Genomic DNA, 12,212 nt, shown 5'->3' with positions numbered 1-12,212 from the left:
TAGATTTTCAATAATGATCCCATACTTTTGAACCCCACTGTATCAGATAAGTATCTTATTCTATTTAAATTCAGCTGCTGAAAACCAATGTAATATATACATATCTACAAATATTTTTTACAGTTGTCATGTCACCTATGTGTTCAGTAAGGACTACAGGCTGAAAAAGAAGGGGTTAAGAAAACAGTCTGTAAAATGCATGAAACCATGACTTAATAAGGGAGCGTCTGGCCAGGTTTTAGACAGGCAGATGTGGGCTGCGTGGATGGATGGGGCTTGGATCCAAGGCTGGGCCTTCACAGCATTAAATAACATCTGTCAGTCAAATTACTTCCACTTCCAGAAACATCCATTGTTAAAGGCCTTCAGAGGGTATGAGATCTGTTGTTTCCTGCTCTAGGTTCACTGAAGCCCAAAATCACTTAATATGCTCACACCTGCCGTGATATAAAATATAGTTTAAACTGTAAAACTGAATACAGATAAAGATTTATATACAATATAAGTATTTAGCACTATAAAACAGGAGTGATAGTCATGTTCAGCTGCTCTGTGAACGCAGCCATTGTTTCTCGCTGAAGATTCATTCCTCTCTGTCTTTATGTGTGTCGCCTCGGGCATATAATTTTATTTCTGCATGTCAAGTTACAGATGGTCCCCTGAAACCATATTGAAAATATTCAACATGATCATACGGGAAATCTGCGTGTTAGTTCTGAATGTTGTTCCACCTGAAGTGGAAGTATCTAGTCTGTGTCGGACAAACGCCACCTTGCGGCGAATATACATACCCTCAAATCACTCACATTGTGCCTTTGACGCCACATGGGAGATAGGCCTAATATATCTCCCTGTAAACCCGAATAAGTTGTGCTAACTCAAAAAATTTGAGGTATTCAGTTACATCAATTTTTTTTGAGACATGATTTTCTCAATTTTAAGTAAGCAGATCTACCAAGTTTTGAGTTTGTAGTACTTGTGCATGTTAATTTCTCCTAACTTGAAAGTACTGAGTTAGTTAACTCATACATTTTGATAGCAATTAACATAAAAGATTTAAACCTTTCGCACGTAAGTTTAAAATATTCTGGCTGACCCCCCAGCGTGAGTTTAAGTTAACCGTTATTTAGAACGTATCACTTTATGGTTTCCATGGTGACGTGTCATTGTTTGTTACGTGACACACCGCAGCGCTGAATGACTGATGATCTGCTTTCATTTAATTTTTCCTTTTTTATTCAAAATATTCACAAATTTGTTAACTATAGCATGAAATATCTAATATTCTGATTGCCAAATATGTGCAAGTGGATGTGTTTTGCTGTTTAAACACCTTTATAACGATCATGTTAGTTGAGCCATGCGCGATGGGCGCCGCCATGCTAGTTTGCGCCGCACAGAGAATCGGATCTGTTGGATTTACAACACGTTAATTTATCCACTTCTCCCAAATACATGAAACTAAGTGAGTCGGTGAACTGGGGAAGAATAAAGTAAGCTTTAAAGTTACTTTCACAATGTGTATCTGTTATGAATAAAACGTGTCGTCTAATTATAATGGAAAGGGTTGTTATTTCCGCTTCTATAGACATCATTGTGTATTTTACAAACTCTAAATATATTGTTTTGTTAGTACTCATGTGTATTTAAATGTCTGAAACCTAAAAAAAACATTATTTGGTTGAAAACACTGCATATATGTAATATATGAAAAGCGCTGCGCGTGTCCATCTCTAGGTTAGCGCCAGCCAAAGCGCGCATGCACATTTGAATTTGGCAGTTGATCACGTGATGCACTGAACGTTCTAATCACACCGGTGTGATCGTACGCTCCTGGGACCAGCCAAGACTGATCACACCGGTGTGATCGTACGCGTCAAAGGGTTAATTAACTTTTTTATTTTGAGTTCTTGCATCATTCACAACATGTGGCATAAAACACATCGAATACAATGCATGGCCTATAATTCCACATTAATCAGCCTTGAAAGCGTTTAAATCATATGGCCTCATTTTCAGTCAGATCTCTCATTTATATTACAGTAAAGCTGTAAATATTTTGATCAGGAAAAAATGTACATATTTATATTTAGTCGTCTTTTATGACAAATGAGTTCCTCTCGTCAGATGTTCTGATGTGTGAAACCTCATTCAAACAGTACTGCGAACAAAGATGATTGCTGCAAGACTCATTTAAATTCTTCCTGCTGGATGGCCATTTTCTCAAACACAAGGCTGAAGGCGCTCCAGAGCACACATGTAAAGGTAAATAGACTGTTGGTGAGCTCATTACAATTCCCTTTGGTGCTTTGTTCTTTTAGCCATTGTTTGCATTACCTGAAACTAATTAGTGGATTTTCTTGGTATTTAAAATGGTCTGCGTTTTGTAACGCAGCAAACATGATCAGTATGAGTGTTTGTATCAAATTGATCCTTAAAAGGTTGTACAAACTAAAATGTTAATGTGTGAATCTTCCAGTACAAAAAAGTACAACAATCATCTCAGCTCTAAATAACATTACCATGCCTTTTCATTGAGGTAAAATCAAGCCATTACATCCTCATTATCCTCAATCATTATGGAGCTTTGTTTGAATAAATCACTGGTAAATTATTTTATAGTGCCTGTGGTTTAAATGGCAGTGATTTACACACTTTTATTGTGGCACTTCTGTAATAGATTGAGGTTTAAAGGTTTAACACCCTTTGACCCACAGAAAAACATGGTCAGTAAAACAGCTTTTTTTTTTGCACAAAAACCCAAAGGTTGGAATGCTAGTTGTGTTCATGGTCTGTCAACATCTTGATTCATTGGTATAAATTTAAAACCCCTGTAAATCTTTTTTAAACCACATCACACAACCACAAAGTAATTTGTATACATTTCTAAAAATAGTAGAGTATGAAGCGCTAAATTAAGATTCCCTCAATTTCTCTCAGTTTCAGTGATCTTTTTTTCAGTCACTCTATAGAGTATCATTGGACACGCTAGTGTTAGATGACAAAGTGTGGCATATGCACTCGAAAAATAAAAATTACAGTAGCTTAATTAAACTGAAGAAAACTTTACATATATTTTCACTAATAAAAAAATACATATAAATAATACTATTCTAAATTATTGAATAAAATGTAAAATAAAATGTAATGTATATACAGGGGTTGGAAACACTGGCCAATATAGCGTTGGAGATTTGCCTATATATGAGTATATACAGTATATTGCAATCCACACAACATAATGGAAGATATATCAGCAGGCACAGATTAATGCACAGGCTTGCCTAGGCTCCAGTGCAGCCCACGTGTGCAAGGGCCCCGGATTGGCCAGACTATTTTTTTATTATTTTAAATTTACTTAAATTTACTACTTACATTTACGTCACTGCTATTGCTAGACGGCATTGAGGCAAATGTCCGAAAGAAATTACGATAGTGGTTAAAAGAAGGTTAAAAGAACAACGTTAACAAGATATACTGAAAAAAATCCCAAATGGGCTTGATACTTCAAGGCATTGGATACAAGTCAGGCAGTTTTTGAGATAGAGATCGTTAACGGAAGGAAATCTAATCATTCACCTATCATTCATCGACCTCAAATATGGCTTATCACTTGAAACATGTAAGTAGTAGCAACTTTAGAAGTCCGCTAATGTTAGCCTAGTCCTAGGGTGCGTCTCAATCAGCTCCCTACCAGCAAGCAATAGCCGTCATTTCACCGTCTCAGTTAACTATAAACCCGATATAGTCTGGCTATGAGTAACCCACTTTTAGCCAAAATAATCTTTACATAATCTGACATCATCAAATACATAAAGAACTATCTCCGATCAGCACGCAACAGATATGGGGTATGGGATGCCAGAAGGGCCAGAGAGCCATTGATCTTTATTCTCAATCAGGATAGGTGCAGTTTTGTTTTTATTTACATTTGTATTATTAATTTGAAGTTTGCTGAATAAAAGTTCTGTCATGAAAACTCTCTGAGTGTTTGGCATGGTAATGGGTATGACAATGCTGATATGTTTGGTCTTGGCGGAATACATCTGCTACGCTGCTGCTGCTTTTATTGCTGCTGCTGCTGCTGCTGTTGATTATTGCTGCTGCTGCTGCAGAGCAAGAACAGGATTTGCTACTGCCAATACATACACGACACGCTGCTATGAGCAAGTAAGACATGCTGCTGCTGTGCAATATAGCGTACATGAATTACCCATAGCAGATCTATACAGGTGGAGCTGGGGAAGGTGGAGCACTGCTAAGGCAAATGCTACTCATGTATTTGAAGACTGAGTATGCAAGCTCATTGGCTACTAATACAGCAGGAACCAATCATCTGTGTCCTATAGATATAATGATGTGATTACGAGCAGTTGAGTTAAGGACCTATTAGCCTGCCCATTTAGAGTTTCATGACAGAACTTTGTATTTTTCTTTCATTGCATTGCTTTTGTGTCGTTATTTTGATGGTCGAAAAAATATCAGTTTGATTTGCATTTTTGACCTGTTTTTTGAAGTCAATTTGATATTTTTTTTCATCAGCGTGTGGACGTCAAATTGACGTCAAAAAATTGATGTCAAAAAATTGATGTCAATTTGATGGGGTTTTTTTCGACATCAACTGGACATCAGTGTGTGGACTTCAAATTGATGTAAAAATAATTGACGTCAATTTGATGTCAAAATATTGAGGTCAATTTGATGTCAAAAACTGACGTCAATTTGATGTCAAAATATTGATGTCAATTTGATGACAAACATTGACGTCAATTTGTGGTCAAAAATTTACATCAATTTTAAATAAAAAAATTGACGTCAACTTGATGTAAAAAAATGACGTCAATTTGATGTCAAAATATTGACGTCAATTTTCTGTCAAAAAAACTGACATCAATTTGATGTCAATTTGATTTTAAAAAACTGACATCAATTTGATGTCAAAATATTAAAATCAATTTGATGTAAAAAAAAAACTGACGTCTTTTTGATATAAATGTACTCATGTATTTGAAGACTGAGCATGCAAGATCATTGGCTACTAATACAGCAGGAAACAATCATCTGTGTCCTATAGATATAATGATGTGATTCCAAGCAGTTGAGTTAAGGACCTATCAGCCTATTAGGACCTATTATCATTTAGAGTTTCATGACAGAACATTGTATTTTTCTTTCATTGCATTGCTTTTGTGTCGTTATTTTGGTGGTCAGAGTTTGGTTATAAAATGCGGCTGTCACACCAATAAATAACCATACTATGTGTGAATGTAACCATATTAAGGACTCAAATACAGGACTGACAACCGTATTCTGCTGCTGTGTGAACATGGCCTAAATTAGTGGCGCGAACAAGCCACACTCAGTCTCACAAGTACCAAAATGAGTGACTTACTGCACTTAAAAGTTAAAAAAAAATTGTCAAAATGCCCGTTTTAGCAATTATTCAGACAAACACAGTCAGTTTTGGATTGTTAAATAGCTAAGAAAGAGAACACATGTTGTGTAACAGTATTGGGTTCGTTCATAAACTCTTAAAGGGACAGCAGTCCAATATTCCTGCTGCTGTCTGTCATGTTATTTAAAGAACAAAAGACAAAGAAAATCACTTTCTGCTCTAGACTGAATATGTTTTATAACTTTATGGTAAGAATAAATCTGTATTTAATATTTACAATAAAGAATACATAAATTAAAGGTACAATATGTAATAATTTTGTCCGCTAGAGCTCGCTAGAAGCCTATTCAAAACAAAAGCGTAGCTTGATGACGCCAAGTTTGAGAGCTGAATCTTGGGACATGTGGTCTCCACCTCAAAGGACAGTGCAAAAGAATAGGGATTGGACTCGGGAAGAAAACATTTTCATGGATGCGATTATTAATGTTACTGTAGTATGAAGCAGAGCAGGACCGAGTGTTGTGGGACCTGAACGAGGCCATTGGAGCGATTGTGCAACACATGCTTCACGAGCAGTGGAACTTTTATTATGACACAGTCGCTGGTGCCGCTTCCGCTTTTCCGGTCATGAGTATGAGGTGACACAACTCCGTTTATCATATTAAATACATTTGTGAGTGTTGAAAATTATGTTATAACATACAACATTCTCTCGGCGGCTGCTGTGAGACACTGTTACACACTGCAGTAAGATAGATCAATTTTAAAATATAATATTAAATGTTGGATGGCTTGTGTTGTTGAATGGCATGCAATTCATTTTAAAACATATGTATGATGGAGAAAATTATGTATTACTGTTACTAAAAATAAAGGTGCATCTGATTATGCTATGTTAGCTATACTTCACAAAGTAGTGTTTTTCTCTGAGGCATGGTAAAGCATGGTACTCGCAAAAAAATCAAGAAAATTAGATTTAAACAATAAGACTAATCGTGTTGAGCTATATAACAACAATTTGTTTTCTGTCTATAAATATATCAAAACAGTTGTTCCCTTGTCTATTAAAACGTGTAATTAAAGCGGCTTTGGTGTTTCCATGGTTTCTACAAAATAAAACCGGAAACTGAGGGTTACCGCAGGTATGACGCAATTGACAGGCGACTCCTCACTCGTCCCGGAACCTTGGTTAAAATTGCAATTTTCTCACGATTTACAAATAGTTGGAAAAATTTGGGATATTGTAAGTACTCAAGTGAACAAAATATATAACACTGGCCTAGTGGTTTTGAGATATTTTACTGCAAAAATATTACATATTGCACCTTTAAGGTAACCAATGTAAAATAACACTGGATGTGTTATTTTACATTCGATTACTTTAATTTCTGTAGTATTTCTTACCTGAATAAAAACCTACTTAACCTGAAAAACTTAGTTTCATAGCTTTCTATTGTATTGCATTTATTTGTGCTGTTTGTCATTTTTTTATTTGTTCTTTTTTTTTTTTTACTGAATTTTACTTTTTTATGAAAATAAAACCTATGCTGTCAATTATAGTTCTAAGAAAGAAAATCGGAATCGGCATAAATAGGTGATCACACTATCAAAAAATCGTAAATCGGCGCATCTCTAGTTCCAACGAAAGCCACAGCAGAACTGCGACTCATATCAATGTTTTGTGATCGAACCAGGTGCCCCTGACCACCTTAATCCACCCCTGCATATCAGAGTTCAAAAGATGCCAAATTGTTGGTGCGCACCAAACCATTCTGGAGGACCATGTGCAGCTAATGGTTCAAACATTGTACCCTGAAGGGGGTGCCGTGTATCAGCATGATAATACCACAATACACACAGCAAGACTTGTTACAGAATGGTTTGATGAACATGAAAGTGAAGTTGAACATCTTCTATGTCCTGGACAGTCACCAGATATAAATATTTTTGAGCCACTTTGGGGTATTTTGGAGGAGCAAGTCAGAAAACGTTTTCTTCCACCAGCATCACATATTGACCTGGCCACTGCTGGAGAAGGAATGGCTCAAAATCCTTCTGGGCACTGCAAAGAACTTGTATCTGTCAATCCCAAGACGAATTGATGCTGTATTGGCTGCAAAAGGAGACCCTGTACCATAGTAATAAATTCTAAAACCAGGTGTCTCATATATATATATATATATATATATATATATATATATATATATATATATATAGTTTTTTTTTTTCTAGTCACGGTTTGTAAATAAAATAATAGACCACAGCTGGATGTAATCAGAATCACAACTGTGCTGAAGGTTCACTCTGAGTAAAAGGGGTAGTTCACACTGTTATGCCTATTAGCAAGTCTCTTGGTATAAAGTGAGCATGTTAGCACATGTGGCACATTATGACCTTCTGCAGTGACCTCCATGAGTTCAAATTGCTCAAAACATTAGAAAGAATGCTAACTATGACACATCTCTCATCCTTTTGTCAACATGAGTTTGAAAAAGCACTCTAAACCAGGATTGTAGATAGCCTCAAACAGAAAAGCCCAGGGCTTTGTCTTTCAAGTATGCCATTCTTTTTATGCATCATAAGTCGACTCAAACTCCTTTTATGTAATATTATACCATGGTGCTTATAATAAAACATTTTATTTATTATTTTTGGGTTGGAAACGGAGAATCTGTTCTCATTCAAGCCAGTTCCATTTTTCTAATGGTTTGTGTAAAGAATATCTGCACTATTCAGCGATGCCATGGCTGTGTCCAAAAGCTGAAAAATGCTGCCTCTGCAAGCAGGATACAGAGGTAGAAAGTCAAGGCACATCTGAATCCAATGCTTGTGCAACATCCTGTCTACTGAGATACCTTCATCTGATCGATTTTTGAAGGCTGCATAGATGTATCCTTCGCCGCTTATGATATCCCAGTATCCTGTAAATTCGATTCACACGGTTGTTGTACCGAAATTTTACTTGCAGTGAAATTTTGACTCCCCTGCTCCTGATTGGTTAATTCGGTGGGGAGGATGCTATACCTGAGTAGTCCCTAATCTCTAAAGCCCACACCTAATCCTAACCCTCACAGGAAGACACAGGGGAGTCATAATCTCATGGGGAGTCAGATTTTGATACCACACTGTGACATTTGAGCTAAAAAAAATAAAATTGCCATCTAAAAGTTGTGGTTGGTTTTTAGTTTGTGTGTAAATGTACATTTTAGATCAGCTTTTTCCACTTTTGAAGTCATTTCTAACAAGAAATTAGTATTGTAGTAATTAAATATTCACTTAGTTATCACCAAAGCTGTCTCTTTTTTGTTGTAGATCACTGTTATACTGCCTCAGAAACCTTTTGTGAGGTACTTTCTTGTGCAAAGCCTGCAAAGTTATTGCCTGATAGTCAGCTGCTTATGATTTTGAATGCAGCCAAACAGTGTGAAAAACCTGATTCCTGAACGAATGACTATGAGGTGGTCCTTTTTAGTAAATCATAAACAATGCTACCAGTTTAGTCTGATTCCAGAATGAATGACTCTTATGAGCCAGTTCTTTTTAGTAAATCGTAAACATGCAGCATGACCAGTGTAGTTGGTAGTGCAATCCCTGAATGAAAGACTTTTATGAGCCGGTTCTTTTTAGTGAATAACAAACATAGAGAGTAACCCAATTCCTGAATGAACAACTCTAATGAACCAGTTCTTTTTAGTAAATCATAAACATACAGAACAACCAGTTTATTCTGATTCTTGAAAAAAAGAGTGTTATAAACTGGTTCTTTTTAGTGAATCACAAACAGCGTGAACAAATTAGTCCGATTCCAGAATGAGCGAGTCTTATGAGCCAGTTCTTTTTAGTTAACCAAAACAAAAGGAGCAACCAGTGTAGTCTAACAACTAAACAAATGACTCTACCAGACAATACCAGCTCAATTTTGCTAGAGAACAGCATGACTATGCTGGTCCACCAGCTAGACCAGCACTATACCAGCTCTAACCAGCATAAAGCCTAGACCAACATGGAATTCATTAATGCTGGTTTATGCTGGATTTTTCAGCAAGTCTGTAGTTAAAGATACACATTATGATGATCAGTAGTGTTTTATAAATATGTATTAAATATTCATTTGTCACTTCTCAAAAAACTTTGTGTAAAAAAACTTTTACATTTTTAAAAAATGTATTTTGACATGAAGGATCTGATCACTTGGAAATGGTATCAGTAAATCCTTTAATGATTTCATTTTAATGATTAATGAGTTAATGATTTATTTTTTGCAAATCTAATCTAATCTCATTTAAAAATCATCTAGCATCATTCATTTTTCATTTTTCGTTTACAGCATGTTTTATAACACACATATCTGATTACTGCAACTATAGAAAGCACAAACACAGCAACGATAGCCAAAAGAACCAAAACCACATCCACAGAATGGTACGAGTACCATGGCATCTTGTAGAACTCGGAGCGCAGGTGAGTCGCACCTTTATTTCTGATCACATACTCGATCCAGAAGATAGCTGAGTCCAAAGGCCTCATCAACTGGTCCCTGTGTAGACTTGAGAGTCTCTGCATGTTCCTCCTGTAGGAGGCTTCACCAAGCAATTCCCGTAGGGCTTGTCCAAAAGTATGGCCACTGAACTCTGACAACTTAAGTATCTTACCCGCTCCTCTCTCCTGAACACGTAATAAGTTGTCAAACTGGTCAAAGAACAAAGGGATGCCCAAGATTGGTACCCCATGGTATATGGCCTCCTGCACTCCATTGGTTCCTCCGTGGGCTACGAAGGCTTTGATCTTGGAATGTCCCAGGAGGTCATTCTGTGGTATCCAGTCCACGATTAGAGTGTTGTTTCCCACAGTGGATGGGCGATCTCCAAGGTGTCTCCAGATGACTTTCTGAGGTAAACTAGCAAAAGCGGCCGCGATATCGTTCGCCATGTCGGCGGGGAGACTTTTAACAAGTGTTCCCAAAGACATAATAATAAAACCGTGCTCTCCTGAGCTCTGCACAAATGCTTCCAGATCTGCAGGAAGAGGCTTGGAAGGTTTGCACTGAAATCCACCCATGTAAACAACATTTGGCATTGTTGGTCTCGGAAACTCGAATACAAAATCAGCCCTCATGAGCCAGATATCAGCGGCTTGAATGAGGCTAACAATGTCTGTTTTGTAATCCAAATACTTCTCTATTAGTGCATCATAATGTGGACCCACCACAAATCTGTCCTGGAAGAAAATAAAGCCTTGAAATAAAACATTTTTAACCCTTTGAGTGAAACTCATTTTATCTGTATGACCAGTGCCTGGTAAAGGTACATAAGACATTGGAGACGGTGCTATAACAAAATGTCCTTCACCACTGGTGATCCATCGTACATTTAGAACAAGAGGGAGTTTTAGATAATGAGCTAAAAACACCCCACCTGCAATGGCAGGATCGGTGAGCACCAGGTCGTAACGTTCATTCTGAAGTCTTTTCACAAGTGTCTTGTCTTCTAAAATGGCCGACACCATTTTACAAGAAATATAATGTGCTTTTGACAGCATCATGAACAAATCGACCTGAAGCTGCAAGAATGACAGTCCAGAACCATCGCCTCTCTCTATTTGCATCACTTTCCATAAATACTCTTCAAAAAAGTTCTCAAATTCATTTGTTTCATCTGGGATTGTGATGGAAGTGTAGAGAGGGGACTTTTCCGTGATGTACCAGCTGGATTTGGGACGGATAATGGTGATGTTGTGGCCCCTGGAGTGCATCTCTTCTATCAGGACTTTCATATTGACCCAGTGGCTTCCATCGACAGGATACACTAAAACTTTACCTCCGCTGCAGCTCAGGGTGATAACAGACAAGGCCAAAAACAATCCAATAATAAAATGCGACTGGTTTGTAAGGGACTTCATTGTACCTGACCAAAAAGTAAAATAAAACAAAACAAATATGAATATATTATTAATTATTCCTCATTTGCACTAACAAATGTACAAATTATTAATGTACAAAACTAAAACAACTAAATTGTTACTAACTGACAAGACTCTTACCTTAATTGTTCATGCATGAGTAAAAGACAAACACTTGATCATTCCAGAACTCCATTCATCTGAGCCACTAAGTTCAAATTCTGCCCTTTGCCAAGACTTTACAAAGTCCACTTAAATTATTAACATTCAAATCAATAATTAACAAGCAGACACTGCATATGGTTAAAGGTGCACTCAGACATATACATTCTTTCGGTAACATAATGTTCATTAGTTAACTACTTAAGTAAACACAAATTAAGAATGAACAATAATTCTACAACATTTATTAATCTTAGTTCATGTTAATTTCAACATTTACTAATACATTATTAAAATCAAAACTTGTATTTGTTAACAGTCAATGCACTGTGAACTAACAAGAACAAACAATGAACAACTGTTTTTATTAACTAACATTAACGAATTTGTTAATTGTTAGTTCATGTTATATTAATATATTAGCATATTATTGTTGACTAACAAAACCTTATTGTAAAGTGTACCATTTTTTCTGTAACACTTTTGGACTGTTGCAGTAATACTGATACAGTTCAAAGTTTGGAGTGTATCAGCATACTCAGATATACCCAACTAAAGTGTCACCTATGTCAATAATCTTTCTGTAACCACAAGCTATTGAGAAATGCATGACACACTTACTCATGACCTGCACACTAAATGCTTACTTTTAAGAGAAAGCTGTACAAGTGGAGACAGGACTGATACTCCACTGATGAATGGAAATATCTGATGGCCCTCGGGATAAAGTGTGAATCAAAGTTGAAAGAATGAAAGG

The 12,212-nt window shown here is 36.6% G+C and overlaps 1 protein-coding gene across 1 annotated transcript; it reads right to left on the bottom strand.

The window, feature by feature from the left end:
- Positions 1-9,591: 9,591 nt before the first annotated feature.
- On the bottom strand, positions 9,592-11,541 carry ugt5d1 (UDP glucuronosyltransferase 5 family, polypeptide D1). Its single transcript, XM_048178884.1, has 2 exons — positions 11,435-11,541; positions 9,592-11,298 (listed from the first exon to the last, which is right to left on the bottom strand). The coding sequence occupies exon 2, from the start codon at positions 11,291-11,293 to the stop codon at positions 9,695-9,697; it is 1,599 nt and encodes a 532-aa protein (XP_048034841.1). The 5' UTR covers positions 11,294-11,298; positions 11,435-11,541; the 3' UTR covers positions 9,592-9,694.
- Positions 11,542-12,212: the final 671 nt, after the last annotated feature.

Source organism: Megalobrama amblycephala, linkage group LG2 (genome assembly GCF_018812025.1).
Source record: "Megalobrama amblycephala isolate DHTTF-2021 linkage group LG2, ASM1881202v1, whole genome shotgun sequence".
NCBI lineage: Eukaryota > Metazoa > Chordata > Actinopteri > Cypriniformes > Xenocyprididae > Megalobrama > Megalobrama amblycephala.
This window is presented reverse-complemented; position numbering and strand designations above follow the sequence as displayed.